The 19,881-nt window shown below is 41.5% G+C and overlaps 1 protein-coding gene across 1 annotated transcript; it reads right to left on the reverse strand.

The window, feature by feature from the left end:
• Nucleotides 1–263: 263 nt before the first annotated feature.
• Nucleotides 264–19,760, reverse strand: LOC139324854 (vomeronasal type-2 receptor 26-like). Its single transcript, XM_070954604.1, has 8 exons — nt 19,560–19,760; nt 16,708–16,930; nt 5,606–5,777; nt 4,178–4,469; nt 2,925–3,773; nt 1,850–2,077; nt 1,294–1,420; nt 264–1,162 (listed from the first exon to the last, which is right to left on the reverse strand). Exons 1-8 carry the CDS (start codon nt 19,758–19,760, stop codon nt 264–266), a joined length of 2,991 nt encoding a protein of 996 aa, XP_070810705.1.
• Between the last annotated feature and the right edge of the window lie 121 nt (nt 19,761–19,881).

Genomic DNA, 19,881 nt, shown 5'->3' on the forward strand with positions numbered 1-19,881 from the left:
CTAGATCAAACTCAAGTTCAACAGGAGTGTTGAAAGGGAGAATTGATTTGGTTAAAGAATCCTGGACAATTATAGAAATGAAGCAACATGAACACTTACTTTGGAATGGGCTTAAATATGAATAAATCTTAAATAACCTACATAAATCCTTCCTTGACAGAAAAACAAAACAAAACTATGTTCCTACAGTCCTGTAGACAGTAAACAGTTTTTTATTCTTTTTTTTCAGCAATTTTACCTAGAAAGAAAGATCACATGATGGACTAATTTCTCTTTGTGAGTTGTTCCCTGTGGTTGAGGTCAGGACGCAAAATAATGATGTAGCATTTGGGCAGAAAAATGCATCCCAGTAATGCAGCACTGGAGGCCAAGATGGAGAAGACCTCCACAGCTACCATGGCTTTGCCTTTTGTGCTCAGATAGGCTGGAAAGAAGGAGATCCACACACTGCAAAAGGCCAACATGCTGAAGGTGATGAACTTGGCTTCATTAAATCTGTCAGGTAATTTACGGGCAAGGAAAGCCACAATAAAGCTGGCGATGGCCAAGATACCCATGTAGCCCAAGACACAGTAGAAGAAGAAAGCTGACCCCTCATTGCACTGTAAAATCATTTTTTGGATCTCTGAGTGCATGTCCAACTCAGGTAATGGAGGAAATGTCGACAACCAAAGAATACAAATACATACTTGTAATAGAGAGCAAGAAAGGACAATACAAAAAGCCAATCTTTTCCCAACCCATTTCCTCATCTGAGATCCTGGGTTCGTGGCCATGAAAGCCACAACCACAGTGATTGTTTTGGCCAGTACACTGGAAATGGCCACTGAGAAGGTGATGCCAAACATTGATTGTCGGAGAAGGCAGGTCACTTTGCCAGGTTGGCTGAGAAAGAAGAAAGAGGAGAGAAAACAGAGCAGAAGAGAGACAAGCAGGGTGTAGGTGAGGGACCGGTTGTTGGCTTTGACAATGGGAGTATCCCTGTGCTTAATAAATGTTCCAAGTACCCAGGATGTCAAGAAGAATAAACCAAGAACTGCTGAGGCTAAACCAATTCCTAATGGTTCTTCAAATGTTAGAAACACCATCGGTTTCAGGATACAGCCTTTCTTTTCTTTATTGGGATAATGATCTTCTGAACATTGAAAACAGTCATCCATATCTGGAAGGAAAATCAAGGAAATTGTCATCTAGGCCTTCCAAATGATTGAAAATCACATTATTTTTATGCACCCATGTAGTTTATTAATGTTTGCTTAAGGCTAATGAAATGTGGTAGAATTTCTACCCTACCATTTTGATCTGAAATCTTCCCTTCTGGGCATGGAACACAGTCAAAGCAGCAGAACTGATTTCCCTCAATCCCTTTCTTCCAGGATCCAGGGAAACAAGGGTCATTGCATCGAGAAAATGGAAGAACCTAATAATAAACATGGGAAAGTTTTGAAAAGAAGGATTTTTAAAAGTTTCTGAATTTTCTCTTAAATGGAGTAACATGATTATTGGCTTTCCAAATGGTACAGAATTTAAGAACTTCATCAACAACTTAAAATTATGTAGATATAATGATGTACAAAAGCTACTGTCTGAAGAACAGAGTAAATAAATAATTACACATGGTGAGAATCTCATGGAAACATGGCCACTCTTTGCAATCCTGGCTTTTATGTTGTAATATTGTATTTGTCAATTTGAGGAATCTTTGCTCATCCACAACATTTGAAACAATATGCCATTGTTTATTTAAAAAATAGAAATTAGATTTCTAAAGAGACTATGTTCAATATGGGATCATAATGGATTAAGGAATGGATCATAATGGATTAAGGTGGAATCACTAATTCAATACCTGGTTAAAAGCTGGGTGCCAGACAATTAGATCTTCATCAATGAATAATTCCTTTCCTTTTGGAGCCTGTAGATCCATCTCTCCAACTCTAACTTTCTGAAAGGATCTGTTTGGAAAAGTGATCAAGTTGGTGATGTCGAATCCCCCTGTTGCTTCCCCTTTCTGACTCAGGAACACTCTCTCCCCAACTGAATTGTTAAAAGAAATACCTTGAAGAAATGAATGGAGCTACTTGAAAGGGAATAAAAGAGAGAGGGAATTAAAAGCAATATAATAGGGAAGAGTAAATCATATCCAAGTTTCATTCACTCATTCTTTCCATTCCTAAAATATTATTAAGCTTAGAAATTTAATAATCAATATTGCATGATAAGTACATGTCTACACAATGCACAGAGGTGGGCTGCACTTACGTTCACATCGGGTTCACTGGTTGTGAGCATGAGCATACATGCTTTACTCGCACATGCCCCTTTGGGACTGAAACGGAGCCTCAAACATTCTGCTAATCAACTTTGGCAGCTCCGCTGAGTCTAGGAGAGGCAGTGAGGAACTCTGCTGGGCAGCATGGGTGCGGGGAACAAGCCAGAAAGTTAGTTTTATATGGAAAGCATAGAAGAAGGGTGGGTGGGCAGGCCAAGCCAGAGATCACAGCTCAGTGTTCGCCCAAACCCACCGACCATCCAGCAGCCCACCACTGACTATATATTTAATTTGATATCAATATAAGGAAAAGTAGGAATACTGTCACTAAAGCTGAATGAAAAAAAGGATTTTGGAATTTTGGAGTTCTTTAAATTATGACTTAGATTCACTACTTAAACAACTACTTTCACCTAGATCATATCTAATCTTTCCTCATTGATAGAATGCTAATTGATAATTTGTGACAGTTTCCACTAATTGATTGTTAATTGTTCTCACCATCAGGAAACTCCTCCTTATTCCTAGGTTGCTTTCTCATGCTTGATTCCACATGCAGAAAATATTAAGACGTTCCACAATGGCTTCAAAACATAATACTACGTCAAACTGCTTATTGAAATAAAAGAAGTGTCCAAGGCAAAGGGAATACCTGCCAAGCCTGGAGATGTGGAAGGTCAGGATTTTTACACCTCATAGTTTTTTTTCTATTGAAATGTAATGTGTATAGAGCTTGCAAAGCATGAGCCACAGCATAAACAGCATTGTAGATACTGTAGCTTTGGCCAGTCATCTCCATTTCAAAGGCAGGTCCAGGAAGATTCTCAAGCTTCATCTCCCCAGTACATTTCCTACTATTCATTTCTTGAAATGAACAATCAAATGCTTGTTCCCAAACTTCCTGCAGAAACCCATCTCTGGAGACTGAAAGAGGATTTACAGTCTGAAGAAATTCCTTGAAACCTGCAACTGCTCTTGAATGAACAGTGAAAGAAATGGCCCCATGGAACATGTGGAGATCCCATGTGATTTGAGTGCCTGATAATACAAAATCAATCTGTGCAGTTGTGATCCACACCCTTCTAAATAATGCAATTTCCTTGCTTTCAGGATCTATTATAAATGTGACAAATCTTAGCCACATAATTGGCACTGATTCTCCATAGACAAGAAATGCATTGGCTTTACTATTTATCCAATTCATGGAAATAATTGAGATTGTTTGATATACTTCTGGGAAGTCTTCCAAGTGAATTAGTTTTGCAAGCCTTTCTATGAACGATGAGCAGATTCCGTTCTGTGAAAGTAATGGCTGCATTTTCTGTAAGAAATTTTCTCCATCATTGTTATCAACAGTAAATATTCCAATCCATGTCCACCTGAAATGATGAAGCAGTTGGATAATCCCAATGTACTGATGGTCCTCATTGGGGACCATGAAATAAAGTGAAGAGAGTTTACTGGTCTCAAATTCCTCTTTGGGTAATGAGCCGTATGTAAACTGCAAGAAAGTAGAGTAATGTTCTCTTGAGTTTAAGATGAAATGCAATTGTCAAGATCTAGGTTTCATACAAAATATATTCAAGAAAGGATTTGTTTTCCTGAAATTCTTCTAGGTATTAATATGGAAAGGAATTTATTGGAATTATTTCAAACACATATAATTGATCAAATATTTTGATAGAAACAAAGGACACTATGTATCATTGGGGATGGATTGTCTGTGGATAGTCACTTCTTGTATTTGGCATTGTAGTTTCAAAATTATCCTAACTAATAGGCCTTAAAACAGGGAGAACATCTTAATATAAACCTAAGCTTAATGTTTAATTATCCTTAATTAATGCAACAGAACACCAAGAACAGAATATATATATTTTCCCCCTTAGCCATTTCACAACTTACTTGTGGAATTTTGAAGAATCCTGTAATTTCAGCAATACGAGATGATGTGACAAAATCCAGTCCCCCAATGATGGCCATGAGATTCTTCTCGCTATCACACTTGTAGTTAGGGACAAATTCCTGGGATTTGAAAAGTAGGTCCAGAGTGGTGCGATAGGTCATCCGTGCATTGTAGTAACTGTCATAGATGTGGAAGCCAAGAGTGACGTTAGGTAAGATCTGGGAGTCCTCATTGATCTCCTTCACAGCAAAGGCCAAGGCAAGGACATGTTGATGAAATTTGGTAAATATACTGGAAAAATTTAAATACCCCAGTTGAAAGAGAAAATTGACAATTCTCATAAGGTGACATCATTTCTGTATGAATAACAAATAATTCTTTCTCTGACAGTAGTAAAATGATAATCACTTTTTCTAAATTTCTTAATAATTTCTACAGAGGGATTCTGGGTGCTCTCTGAGTTTGGTGACATTTTTGCAAACATTTGATTACCCAAACTAGGTAATATCATCACTGCTTGGCACTGAGGATGTTATTTAGTGTTATTTAGAGGATGAAATGTCCGCAAGAAAACAACACATCTCAGAGAGCACCAAGGATCCCTCATTTCCAACCTGAACTAAAATATTCTCCTTTATTGGTAATTTTTACAGAGTTCAAATTTATTTTACACAGCCTGTCCATGCTCTCCAACAAATATGTACTGCAAGAAATACAAGTAGTGACTTTTTTCCAAGTACTATATTTATTTTCTATGATGTTTTCAGAAAATGGTATAGGAAGAGATTTTGCACGAATCACTAATTTCCTGTATTATTTTTTTTTTACAACTTAGAATAACTTTATTGTCACTTTGAATGTACACAAATTGGCATACATTAAAATGAAATTTTGTTACATACAGCTCTCAAAGGGTCATCACCTCCAATATACACTACATAAACATGACAAAATAAACTAAGCACATAGTGCTTATAAACAGTATCCTGAATAACAGGAAGTGAGATTGCTGTAAACTTCTCAGATGTCCTTACTACTCTCTGAATGGACTTTCTATTTGAGGCACTGCTGCCCCCAAACCAAACAGTTATGCACTTTGTTAAGACGCTCTCAATCCTGCCTCTGTAAAAATTGTGCCTCTCTCTATATGATTTGTCAGGAGAGGAAATGCCAATTTTTTCTAAAAAAATATCTTTACCTCAGTAAATGTTCAAATAGAGACTTCTTGATCTGAAATGTTGTTCATTTCATGTGAAAGACTCTAAATTAATGTAAAGAATGCTATTTGTTCTTTCATAACGTGATACAATTGAAAGAAAGGCATAGATTAAATTAAAAACCCTGCATTTGTGCACAAAGAACTTTTTAGTGATATGAAGTATTTTTGAAAATCTAGGTAACATTAGAAAGAGAAAAAAAAATCTTACATTGGTATGTCAAAAGGTTTTATGGAAGGATTTTCACTAAATTTAATTTCAAGAAAGTGGTAGCCCACGTGAGATGTCATCCCACCAACGATGGCATGACACCAGTCATCAGGCTGGTACCATTCATGTGGAACAAGGAAAACATCACTTGCAGGGCAGCTCAGAGTAAGTACTTCGTGTATCAAAAACATCAGAAATACCATCTTCATGCTTTTGTTATTGTGAAAATGATTTGCCTTCCATCCTACTGATCAGGAAGTACACCTAATTCAATATTTCATCTAAGGATTGATCCAAGGTTTAGATCTGAGAATGCACCTAATGAGAAAATCTATCATTTTCTATTTGAAGATCCACATGAGTGCAAATTTGTATCCTGAATTCCACCCAGATTTGAACAGCTATCTGGCAAAAGAGAACAGAGGGTAGAAATCTGAAGCAATGAGTCTGACTGAGCCGTTATTACCCTTGTGCCAAATGTCCTGTGGTTCAAGTATTTTTTTTATATATATATATTTAAGCTGATACCTTGACTGTTATTGAATATAATTCTCTTCTGTGCAGCCTTTGGTGTTTTGGCCTAGCTAAGAAAACATGGTGATTCCTGTAGGAGATAATTATTTTGTTTTGATGAGATAATAATTGGCTAATGGTTCAACTATTTTTTAAAAAATAAGCCAATGCCAATGGAAATAATATAAGGGAGATTTGCAATAAAATATATGCTTAGTTTTGAAATTGTTGAGAATGTTCTTTGAAATTACCACATTTATTTTCTAGTAATTTTTCACAAAATAGAATATCAACGGATCCAGTAGGTATCAGTCATTTATTGTAAGTATTTTTTTTTTAAGCAGTAACAATGCAGATTTTTTTTAAAAAAATACCTTAAGCTCACTAAAAATCTTCAAAAGATTCCTTGTACTGAAGTTTCATACATTCTATTGCAAACACTTTAATATAACTTAAAGCAGAGGTCCCCAACCCCCTGGCCATGCCAGAAACCAAGCCATGCAAACAAAAGATGCCTATCCATGGGATGCAGGCAGCCCACAAAACCAAATTCTTCCAGTGTGCAGGAAAACCTTTTTCTCCCCGGTAGTTTCATGTTTGTGATATCTCCTTCAATCAGATAGCGATGCACAGTTGTTCTAGGATTTGGCCTTATTTTCATATTGATTTTCTTGAAAAATGCCATGTTCTTTATTGTGGTCATTGGTCAGTATTTGAAGTAGTTCGGGAATAACAAGAGGCACAACCAAGCAAGTGACAACAGCTCTTTAATATACAGTGAGACTTCAGCAAAAACTCAGAGGCTGCAGCCCTCCTTATATGCAATCCAGGAGGGACTGTCAGCCAATCAGAAACTTTGGCAGGTTTGAATTTCCCGCTGAAAAGTATCAATACATAACATCCTTCCCTTCCCAGAAGGCACTAACATTCAAATATTTACATAAGTACACACAAAATCTCGCAGGTGCCCAGGCCGAGTTCTCGTCCTAGTTGACCTGCGCAGTTCAGTGTTTGGTGGGGTGTCGAGCTGGTCGGAGGGACTTTCTGTCTCTCCCGGCTCCACTAATGGAACCTCCTGGATTTTGTCCGGGGCGTGGTTATCCCTGGCTGGGAGTGGCTACTCGCTGGGGCAGCGCTGGAACCAGGGCTTGTCAGCTAAGTATTCTCGTGAACCCGGGCTTGAGTTAGCTGTTTTGGGAAAGTTGTTGTAGTTAGGTTCGGAGATGTCTAAATTGATGTTTGCTTCGCCGACTACCCTTTTTCTAAGTTGGTCTATGTGGCGCTTCCAGAGTCTGTCTACCCCCACGTCTACCGTGTAGGATTTGGGGCCTGTTATGCCCACTATGATTCCTGCAACCCATAGAGGTCCGCTGGCGTAATTGCGAGCGAACACCGGGGACCCAACCTGAAACTGTCTTAGCCCAGAGGTCTCTCCCTTGAAATTTTCGTGCGAGTAGTTAGGGTGAAGCCTATCTAACACGCACCGAAGCTTCCTGCCCATGAGGAGCTCTGCAGGGCTTCTCCCTGTGGCGGTGCATGGTGTGGCATGCTGGACCACTAAGAATTGGTCTATCCTGGCCTGCCAGTCCCCATTATCTAGTCTGGACAGTGCTTCTTTGGCCGTTCTTACAAAACGTTCGACCAATCCGTTGGAAGCCGGGTGGAATGGGGCCGATAGGGATGGCGGATGCCCAGACCTGCCAAGTAGCCCTCAAAAAGGGTTGCCATGAATTGCGGGGCCTGCCAGGGTATCCGGCAGGCCGTGGGTGGCAAACAGCTTCCTCAGGACCTTGATTACTGCCTCGGCTGTGGTTGAAGGCATTAAGATTATTTCGAGCCATTTTGAGTAGGCATCGACTATGATTAAAAACTTTTGCCCGTGAAAGGGACCGGCAAAATCAATGTGGATCCTCCCCCATGGCCCTTTTGGTTTCTCCCACTCTCGGATGGGCGCTACTGGGGGATCGGAGTGAGACTCCTGGCAGGATCTGCACTTCCCCACCCACTCAGAGATGACTTGGTCCATGTTGGGCCACCAAACGTAGCTGCGGGCTAAGCTTTTCATTCTAACAATGCCTGGATGCCCTTCGTGCAGCAATTCTAAGACCCTTGTTCTTAGTTTCGATGGTACTACCACCCTGTCGCCCCACAACAGACAACCCCCTTGCGTAAACAGTTCATTTAGTTTGTTCACAAAACCTTGGTAGTCCCCCCCGTCCACCTTGACCGTCCACCCCTTCAGAACCCAACCCATCACAGTGCGAATGATTGGGTCCCTGGCTGAGGCTTTTGCCACCTCGGCAGAGGAAATAGGTCCCAAAGTTAAGGTGTCCAGTAGAAGGACGGAGGCTTCTGGCGTTGGGTTGGTCAGTAAGTCAGGAAGGGGGCAGCGGCTGAGGGCATCCGCGTGACCCAGGTCCGTCCGGGTCGATGGACAAGCTGATACGAATAGGCCGAAAGAAAAATAGCCCATCTAGTCAAACGTGGGGAAAGAGCAGCAGGGGTGGGCCTATCGCCTGCCAAAAGTCCTAGCAAGGGCCGGTGATCAGTCACAAGTTCGAATTGCCGGCCATAGAGGTATTCGTGGAACTTTTTAACCCCCGCAATTGCAGCCAGAGCCTCTCTGTCCAATTGACTATAGTTTCGCTCTGCGCTCGACAGGGTGCGAGAGTAAAACGCAATGGGCGCCTCTAGGCCGTTCGGCAGTCTATGGCCTAGGATGGCACCAACTCCTACGGGGGATGCGTCACAAACCAATACAAGCGGTAGCGCTGCGTTGTATTGGATTAGGAAACTGTCTTCCGATAGAAGTCTCTTTACTGCCTCAAAAGCGGCTGCTTGTGGTTTCCCCCAGACCCATGGTACGTTCTTCCCCAATAGTTTGTGTAGGGGATCTGCGACGGTAGCTTTGTCTTTCAGGAACATTGAGTAAAAATTGAGCAGTCCAAGGAAGGCTTGGAGCTCTGCTTTGGTCTTGGGGGCAGGTGCGCTCTTAATAGCTCTCACCTTGCTTTTGGTAGGGTGGATGCCTGTGCCGTCCACCCTGTACCCCAAAAATTCAACGGAGGGGACAGCGATCATACATTTATTTTTCTTTAATTTTAGTCCCGCTTCCCTAAATCTAGAAAGGACGTTCCTTACTCTGTCCCCTAACTGACGTTCGTCCTGAGCACTGACTAGAACGTCATCAAAATAGGGCACCACCCCGGGAAGCCCTTGCAGAAGGCGCTCCATGGTGCTTTGAAATAGGCCGGGTGCGACGCTTACCCCAAACTGGAGCCTGGTGCATTTAAATGCACCCCTATGGGTTACTATTGTTTGGCCTCTGCTGTGGCATCGTCAACTGGAAGTTGTTGATAGGCCTGGGCCAGGTCTAGTTTGGCAAAAATTTTTCCAGGCCCCAGGGAGTGTAGTAGATGATGCACGATCGGCACCGGATAGGCGCTCGGCTGCGAAGCCTTGTTGATTGTGCACTTGTAGTCGGCGCAAATTCTAATTGAGCCGTCCGACTTAACTGGGGTCACTATGGGGGTTTCCCATTTTGCGTGGTCAACGGGAACCAAGATCCCTTGTTTAATTAATTTGTCCAGTTCCGCATCGATCTTTGGTTTCAATGCAAAAGGCACCCGTCTTGCTTTGAGTCTTATTTGGGCTACGTTGGGGTCTAGATTAAGAGAAATGGGGGTCCCCACATACTTGCCCAACGTGTCCCCAAAAACGTCCTGGAACTCGGTCAGGAGACTGTCCTTTAATGATGACTTGAACATCTGGTGGACGCCGGTGAAGTCCATCTGAGGGCTCGGAACCACCCCATGCCCAGAAGGCTAGGGAGCTGCTTCGTGATGATGGTCAGCGGCAGGTCTCTTTCGTAGTCTCCGTAGGTGACTTGGAACGTGCCCACGCCTTCGAGGGGGACTCGGTTCCCCTGGTAGTCTAGGATGCGCAGTCTCTGCTTGGAGAGCTGGTCCTTCCGGAACGACGGCAGGAGGGTCTTTAGGGTCGCCCATGACATTATGGAGAGAGCTGATCCGGTGTCGATCTCCATCGAGCATGGCTTACCGTTGATTTCGACCACTGTGCTGACCTTGTCCTTGATCGCCGTGCTGGCCTGGTCTATGTGTATGCTGCAGCCATCTCGCGGTTCAATTTTGCGCCGTTTTTTCGCGCCGCCATCTCTCATTGGATGCTTCTGGCGCGTCGATTCCGGTTGGCTGCGGCGCTCACGTGGTTGGTGTTTTCTGGGCAGAATGGCTCTACAGACTCGCGCCAGGTATCCTTTTTTCTCGCAACGCCTGCAAATAGCCTCTCTGTATTTGCAGGACAGTCTATCATGGTGCCCTCCACAGCTGGGACAGCTTCGCCAAGGGCTGCCAGTGTCTTTCCTCTGGTGCTCCGTTTGGAAGACGTCCTCATCTGACTCAGGCTCCGAGCTGGATCCGGCGTCTTCTCTATGCACCGGGGCAGACTTGGGGCTGTCTTTGCTGGTCAGCGGACGCTGCAGCGTTTCTGCAGCTTTTGTGGAGGCTTCATGAGCCCTGGCCTCGTCTAGGGCTCCAGCAAGTGTTAAATCAGGCTTGGCAAGCAGGCGCCGTTGTAGCCTAATGTCCCGAACACCACAGATAAGTTGCTCAAGCAACGCATCGTCCAAGTCCCTATAGTCGCAATGAGTTGCGGCTTTTCTCAGGCTGGCCATATATGCGCTGACCGGTTCTCCCTCTCGTTGAATGCGCTGTCTGAGTTGGTATCGTTACACGAACTTGGAGGGCACGGGAGCGTAGTGGGCCTGGAGCGTTGCCATCAGGGTGTCCCAGGAGACGGTCTGGACCAGCGTCGGCTCACACAGTGACTCTGCCATCTCGAACACGTCCGGTCCGCAGTGGCTTAAGAAGAGGGCTCTCTTCCGATTAGCGGAGAGCCCTTGCATGTCTCTGGCTTCGAGCGAGCATTCAAACCTCGTCAGGTACGAGACCCATTTTTCGCGGGTCGGATCGAAAGGATTGGGCGGAACGTAGGCAGACATGTTCGGTATGCCTCCTGTAGTTCGCCTCATCGCCTAGCTGAAGCTCGTGGTCTCACTGGTTTGCTTCTTGTGACCTCTATCCCACCTTCGTCGCCAATGAAGTAGTTCGGGAATAACGAGAGGCACAACCAAGCAAGTGACAACAGCTCTTTAATATACAGTGAGACTTCAGCAAAAACTCAGAGGCTGCAGCCCTCCTTATATGCAATCCAGGAGGGACTGTCAGCCAATCAGAAACTTAGGCAGGTTTGAATTTCCCGCTGAAAAGTATCAATACATAACAGTATTCATTTTGAATAAAGGTTGAGACAGAAGGAAGAATACAAAGAACATAAAATAATAGAGTTGGAAAGGAACTTGGAGGTCTTCTCATCCACACACCCCTCCCCACTGAGCAGGAGATCCTATCCCATTTCAAACAATTGGTTATCCAGTCTCTTTTTCAAAGCTTCCAGTGATGAAGCACCCTCAACTTCTGAAGGGAAGCTATTCCATTAGTTGATTGCACTCAATGTTACGAAATTTCTCCTTAGTTCTAGCTTGCTTCCCTCCTTGCTAATTTCCATTCATTGTTTCTTGTCTTGCCTTTTGGTGTTTTGAAAAAATGTTTGACCCCCTTGTCTTTGTAGGAGTGCCTCAAATGTTGGGAAAGTGCTAACGTCATCCCTCTTCTTTTCTCTAGACTAGTCATACCCGGATCCTCTAAGTGTTGTTCCTATGTTTTATCCTCCAGTTCCTAATCATTCTGGATACAATTTTCCAATTGTGGTTTTACTAAGGCTTTGTAAAGTGATACTAGAACTTCATGTGATCTTGATTCTATCCCTCTATTAATGCTTTCTAGGATTGTACGGTGGGAGTGTATTTTGCCTGGGAAAATTTCATTTCAATAAATTTCCCATATTATTAATCTTGATAACAGTTTACAGTGGAAATAGATTGATGGGTAGAGAGTGAATGTTTATGACCCAGTATGAAACCCTTTTTTTAAGACAGTTAAATATTCAGGATTCATAAACTCAATGTAGATCACATTTCAAAGAACCCCAACAAATACTACCTAATATCCTATAACACTGTATTAAATATATATTCATAAAATGGTAATCAGTTTCTTACTATATTTGTGTGGTGCTTTAGGAATTGAAAGTGTAGAATCCAGGAAAATGTCACTGCAAATATCAGACATCATTGGTGTCAATATCTGAAGTATCCTAATAGCGACTAAGAAAACTAGATCAAAATCAAGTTCAACAAGAGTGTTGAAAGGGAGAATGGATTAGATGAAAGAATCTTAGAAAATGATGGAAATGCAGCAACATGAGCACTTACTTTGGAATGGGCTTAAATATGAATAAATCTTAAATACCCTACATGAAACCTTCTTTGACAGAAAAACCAAACCAAACCATATTCCTATATGTTTAATATATACCTGTAGACAGCAAACAGTTTTTCTATTTTGTTTTTCAGCAATTTTATCTAGAAAGAAAGATCACATGATGTGCTAATTCCTCTTTATGAGTTGCTCTCTGTGGTTGAGGTCAGGTCTGAAAACAATGATGTAACACTTTGGCAAGAATATGCATCCCAGTAATGCAGCACTGGAGGACAAGATGGAGAATACCTCCACAGCTACCATGGCTTTGCCTTTTGTGCTCAGATAGGCTGGAAAGAAGGAGATCCACACACTGCAGAAGGCCAACATGCTGAAGGTGATGAACTTGGCTTCATTGAAGCTGTCAGGTAACTTACGGACAAGGAAAGCCACAATAAAGCTGGCAATGGCCAAGATACCCATGTAGCCCAAGACACAGTAGAAGAATGAAGTTGACCCCTCATTGCACTGTAAAATCATTTCTTGGAGCTCTGAGTGCATGTCCAATTCAGGGAATGGAGGAAATGTCGACACCCAAATAATACAAATACATAATGTCTTAACACCTGTTCATCATTACTTGTTGTTTTCTTTTTAGCCAATATTTCTAGATGTTGCATTTTCACATCTAAAGTTACGGATGATGAAACATCTTTGATCCATTAATCTTTGTTCAGTTATGTCACTTTCTGGGTGTTTTTCCTTCCAAAGTTGCATCATTCTTTTTTGAAATCCCCTGGCTGTTGGTTCTGCCTGGTAATAATATTTGATGATTTCTCAATGTTCTTCAGTTGTCCAAGTTTTGCGCTTTTGTTTTAGTCACTTTGCAGTTGCACGTCCTGGTTCTCTAGCAGTAACAACTGACCTCTGTAGCCTCTTTTTTGACAGATGTCCAGGAGCCATAGCATCTGATGCGGTCCTTACTGACCCGGGCGATGACTGATCTGGTGTGGAATTTTGTTGATTCCTTCTCATCATCAGTGATTGTAGGTGCTTGGTTGGTTCATGGTGGCTAAGCCACTACTGGTTCAAAAATGATAATCCCATAACCGTAGGAACTGCACCAAATAGCTGTCCAGGCCCAGCCATGGAAGCCTAACTACTTGTTTAGTGGCAGAAAGACAGGATAAGTGCTGTGTAGGCACGTTGCCCTGACAACGGAGCTGCCTCGTCCTAATTGATCACATTATTCCTTTTGTTTAAGCGGGAGTTTCTGCAGTTCCTGATTGGTTAGAGCAATTCTGACAGCAGCTATATAAGAGCTGTCAGGCATTTTCTTCTGTTGTTGTTGTTACTGGGTTATGTTCGTTACTCAATAAATGATGTTCTCTGCCACCCGTGTTGCCTCAGTAATTATCACCCTCGCTAATTTAATACTGGCGACGAGGATGGGATATTGAGGCACATGGTCATTGGAGTCCTGAGGAAGGGGCCGATTCATTGAGGGAGTTTGCTGGAAAGCCGATTTTAACAAACAACCAGTTTAAGAGCACTATACAAATGGCTCCGCCCGTGTTCGCCCCGTTTAATACTGCCGCCGAAGCCTGGGATGCCTACGAAGAGAGTTTTGAATGTTTTTTGGAGGCAAATGACTATACTGATTTGTCTAGCAGCCGTAAACGGGCACATTTCTTAAACGCTTGGGGCCCTGAGGTCTTTGCGACAACCCAAGCTTGAGTAGCACCCCAGCCAATCCACACAATTCCTTGGGATGTCCTGAAGGAAAAGTTAAGGGGCCACTATTCTCTGGTTCCATCCCACATAGCCCGCCATTTCAAATTAAGAGGAGGGAGAACCAATTAACCGATATGTGGGTCGCCTCAGGACTGCTGCTCTTGACTGTGAATTCAGGGAGTTAGAGGATGCCTTGCTGGAACAATTAGTTTGTGGGGTGCGTGACATCGATTTACAAAAAAGGCTCTTGGCAAAGAAGAGCTTAAACCTCCAAACAGCTGTGGAAGAAGCCCAGGCGGCGGAGATGTCCGATAAATCTACTGCGGACCTAGGCTAGTTTCAAACCCAAATTAGTTAGCCTGCAGCCGTTCATTTCCAGGAAGTAAATTCCGATGAGGCCACAGATGATGAGGCAGACGTCAGCTGCCTCCGGGCATCCGCCCCCCCATCCAAAGGGACTGACCGGGAAAAAGAATCCACCAGCCTTGTGCCTCAGTTGTGGAGATTATCACTCCCTGTTAAGGATATTGGTGTTGTGTTACCAACCAGCAGAGTAAATGCACAAGGAAATGTTGCTGAGAGCAATGAATAAGAGTTATGCAAACTGGTTTATCAAAAGCTTACTTTATAGTAGAAAAAACAATCTCATAGTCTTTAAACAAATTCCAAGTCTTTGTCATTCAAATCAGTCCAGTAGTTACAGATATCTTCTTACCAAACAAACATTAGTTGGTTAGAATAACAAACTCACTCTGGTTCACAAACCACGATGGTAGCAGATCCATCAAACAATGATTACAGATAGCAACTCCTCTCAATGGTAGCATATCATGCTCAGCTTCATCATCAAACTGAATACGTTACAATACCTTGCTTAAATACTCTCACAACCAGTGATTACCTAATTACAGCATGGCTCAGCATTACAATGAAAGCCTTTAAAGTAACATAATACATTTACAGATTAAAGTTACAATACACATATATTGCCTGGACAACTTGTTAGGCTCAAACCATATCCTAACATTCTCCCCTTTGGACAGGTCAATATATACAGTTTAGATTCGTAATCCATAGCTTTCACAACATGTTTTATGTTTGATAGCACCTTGCGCTTTGGTAAAATTATCAGCAATATTGTCTTCCGACATACAATATTCCAACTTAACCATGTTGCTTTGGATACACTGACGAACATTCAGATACCTAATGTCAGTATACTTAGATCTAGTTTTAACTGCTAAATTTGTTGCCATTTTGATAGCAGCTTGGTTGTCCTCATGTATTACAATTGAATAATCCATCTTTAAACCAATATCCATCATTAATTGTTTGTAATAAATCAAATCAGTACAAACAAGTGACAAACATGAAAACTCCGCCTCCATAGTCGAAAGACTAATGTGTTTTTGACGAATTGATTTCCAGCCAATCAAACAATTGTCTAACATGATAGCTATACCTGATGTGGACTTTCTGGTGGTCACATCAGTAGCAAAACTGGCATCAGCATATGCGCTTAATACTAAATCATTGTTAGGTTCTAGATACAATGCATAATGCATCGTCATTTTCAGATATCTTAATATACGCTTTGCGGCCTGCCAATGCCTATCAGTTGGCTCTGCATTATATCTCGCTAATTGGTTTACTCCAAATGAAATATCAGGTCTCGACCAATTGCTTATATAAGATAGACTACCTATAGGAGACTGGTAGATCTCCTTACTAAATTTAGGACTTTGGATTTCTCCTTGTTGAAAATCCTGTGCCATAGGCGTTTTAGCTGGCTTACATAGCTCTATGCCATAACGTTTTAACATTTAGCTTATTTTGTTAGATTGAGATATTTTTTAACCTCTAGCTGTTTGATTGATATCTAAACCCAAATAATGCCTAATATTTCCTAAATTTCTGATCTTAAATTTGGGTTGTAACTGTTTAACAATATCTATGGCTGCATTGTCAGTTTTCGTTATTATAGCTATGTCATCTGTAAACAATAACAAAAATGATACTAACCCTTATTCTCTCTTTTAAAGAGACACTTATCCACTATACCTTCATGAAAACTGATCTTATTTAGCTCTTTCACTATACATTGGTTCCACTCAAACCCTGATTGTCTCAAACCATAAAGGCTTTTATTTAACTTCCAACAATCAGTGTGGTTTTGTGTTTCAACTCTTAAAGGCTTCCTCATATAGATGGTGTGTCTCAATGGAGCATGCAAGTATGCTGTCTCTACATCTATATGGTTAATACTATATTTATACTTAGCCGCCCACACTAGCATTGTTCATAAAGTACTAGCACGTAAACTAGGAGCAAAAACCTCATCGAAATACTTTTCGGTCTGAGAAAAACCTTGAGCTACAAGGCGAGCTTTATGGGTTACTGTCCCATCTATGCTTTTCTTAATTTTGTAAACCCATCTACAACCTATTAATTTTTCACCATGTGGCAATTTCACAGTTTCGTAAACACCTAACTTAGTTAAAGAATTAATTTCCTTACTCATTGCCTCCTTCCAAGCATTCTGCTCCTTCTCAGGATAAAGCCTGATATCTTCATAACTTGAAGGTTCAATGTTAATCTGGCAAACTACGGTTGCTTTATATCGATCAGGTGGATGCCTTTCCCTAATAGATCTCCTAGGTAAAACAGGACTTACAGCAGATTGTTCATCTGACTCCTCCCCTAAAACTACCTCCTCTAAACCTACTTCCTGTTCTTCATTCTTGATAGAGAATTTTACATCATCTAAATCCTCAGGAATATCATCAGGAATATGATGATCTAAACTAACAGTATTATTATCATGTCTATAATCTGCACGCTCTAATTTATCCCATCCTTCGTGCTCTAGAAATTTAGCACTTGCACTACAGTAAACATTAGTAGTTCCCTGTGCCCAAAATCTAAAAGATCTATGATTTGATTCATAACCAATGAAAAACATTTTTCTGGCTCTCTGTTGATCTTTTCTCCTTAAACTAGATGGAATATGTACCCAAGCTGGGGTTCCAAATGTGTGTAAGTAACTAAGATTTGGTTTCCTCCCATGCCATAAGGTGAATGGTATTTCACCTGTAGAGGAATGAACCACGTTGTTTAACACATGGTTAGCACACATAACAGCCTCACCCCATAAATTTTCAGGCAAACCAGAATCTGCCAACATAGTTCTAGTCATGGCTTGTAATGTTTGACCTCTTCTCTCGATATACGAATTGTGCTCTGGTCTGTACGGAGCAGACCGTTTATGCTGGATCCCTGCATACTGCAAAAACTTTTCCAACCCTTGGTTGGTAAATTCTGTACCATTATCAGTCACTAAGCATTTAACCTTAAATTTCTGTTTCCTTTCCACAAAACGTAGCCAGTTGTTAATATGCTGGAATGTTTAACTTTTTGTTTTCATTAGATAACAGAATCCGTATCTTGAATAATGGTCTACTATGCTCAGAATATAGCAGGCACCTCCTATGCTAGGTTTCTTGGGTCCAATTAGGTCTACAAACACTACCTCTAATGGATTTTTGGTTTTAAAACCATTAACACGGTTTGCTGGTGTTACCCTACTTTTTTGCTGACTACAGGCATTGCAATTCAGATATTTACTACATGCTTGTAGTTTTATCCCTTCAGATAACTGAACTGTTTTCTTTAACGTTCTGAAATTTAAATGCCCAAGTCTCCGGTGTAACAGATGAATACATTCATCATGTGGTTTAACATTCTTATAAACAGACTTAGACTTAGCCACCAATACTGGGTTAACAACCCAACAATCCTGGTTAACATCAGTAGTTGAACTGGATAAAGCTAAATTACAACCCTTCTTGGGTCTAGTATTGTTCCTAACAGACATTTTCTTATTCTTACAATACTTAGCTATATGCCCTTTAGCCCCACAAGCAAAACAATGTTTTACAAAATAGGCAGTTGAGTACATTTTTTCTTCTTTTGGTTGTTGCACTCTCAACTGATCCCTTTCTTGTCTTCTTTTGGATTCTTCCAATAACCTACCGGTTATGCCAGCCAATGTCAGTTCATCTCTGGACAAAACCTCTAACGAAGAAACATAGTCATCATAACTATCGTCCAAAGAAGAAAGAATTATATAAACTTGTTGTTGTTCTGAGAAAACAAGTTCCATTTCATGCAGCTCCTGGAACATTCTGGTCATGGATTCCAAATGAGCCATCATATCTCCACCTTTAAGAAGATGTTGTTTAAATCATATCCATGTGAGATAAATATGAGCACCCACAGAGTCACGAATATATAGTCTCTTCAACTTGGTCCAACACCTAGCATCAGACTCTTCACCACTAATATGGACAAGCTGCTGGTCACACAGTGTTAGTCCAATAATGCAAAGAGCTCATTCATTGTCTCTGTTAAACTTGGTTATTTTCTTCGCATCTTCTTCATCAGCAGGATCCCATGCTGTTACATCCGGTGAATTATTAACTATGTCCCAAAGTCCTTCTCTACGCAGAAGTAGACTACATTTTGTAGACCAGGATACATAGTTTGTTCCATCCAGCCAGGTTATCATGGAAAAATTTGTTGCTTGTTCTAGTGCCATCTTCACTTGGATTGTTTATCATAAACACAGTTTGTACTATTCACATTAACTCTCAGTTTAGTCATTAACAATCCTTGTTGGTTATGGTTGCCTCTGGGCCCATAACCAATGTTAAGGATATTGGTGTTGTGTTACCAACCAGCAGAGTAAATGCACAAGGAAACGTTGCTGAGAGCAATGAATAAGAGTTATGCAAACTGGTTTATCAAAAGCTTACTTTATAGTAGAAAAAACAATCTCATAGTCTTTAAACAAATTCCAAGTCTTTGCCATTCAAATCAGTCCAGTAGTTACAGATATCTTCTTACCAAACAAACATTAGTTGGTTAGAATAACAAACTCACTCTGGTTCACAAACCACGATGGTAGCAGATCCATCAAACGATGATTACAGATAGCAATTCCTCTCAATGGTAGCATATCATCATCAAACTGAATACGTTACAATACCTTGCTTAAATACTCTCACAACCAGTGATTACTTAATTACAGCATGGCTCAGCATTACAATGAAAGCCTTTAAAGTAACATAATACATTTACAGATTAAAGTTACAGTACACATATATTGCCTGGACAACTTGTTAGGCTCAAACCATATCTTAAAACTCCCGCTCCCCTTGTTGTTTCCGCACGGCTGCCTGCCGCCGTTGTGGGAAGCAAGGACATATCGCACGGGTCTGCTGCTCGGGAAATCAGACTACTACCAGCCTAAAGTATAAGTGTGCTGTTGGCGGATCCACTCCAATTAACGAAGATCATTTTGCCGTTACCCATGGCCGCCGGGTCACTGAAGTGACCGCATATCCCAGAAGTCCAGCCCAGTCCGCCAAGCTCCTTATGAATGTCAAGATTGAAGGTGCAACCTGCCAGATGGAGGTGGACACCGGATCATCTAAGTCGATCGTTTCCTGGTCCACCATGAAGAAACTGCTGCCCAACCTGCGGAAAAGCAGCCTACGGCCCTGCCCCATTCAGCTTAGAGATTATCAGGGGAATCACATTCCCATTGTTGGGCATGGCTGATTTTTAGTAGAGAAGCATGGGTTCACTGGCTGCCTTCCCTTGATAGTCGTAGACGGTCTTTTAGGGTTG

Source organism: Pituophis catenifer, unplaced genomic scaffold (assembly GCF_029215685.1).
Source record: "Pituophis catenifer annectens isolate HBS135680 unplaced genomic scaffold, rPitCat1.0.hap2 SCAF_15, whole genome shotgun sequence".
NCBI classification, from domain to species: Eukaryota; Metazoa; Chordata; class Lepidosauria; order Squamata; family Colubridae; genus Pituophis; species Pituophis catenifer.

Coding starts and splice junctions, on each gene's coding strand:
- LOC139324854 (XM_070954604.1), bottom strand. CDS start 19,760: ATGGGGCAGGGCCGTAGGCTGCTTTTCCGCAGGTTGGGCAGCAGTTTC. Junction 16,931..19,559: donor CAGTGACCCGGCGGCCATGG/GTAACGGCAAAA, acceptor TTCTCTATCAAG/AATGAAGAACAGGAAGTAGG. Junction 4,470..5,605: donor AAACCTTTTGACATACCAAT/GTAAGATTTTTT, acceptor AAATTTTTCCAG/TATATTTACCAAATTTCATC.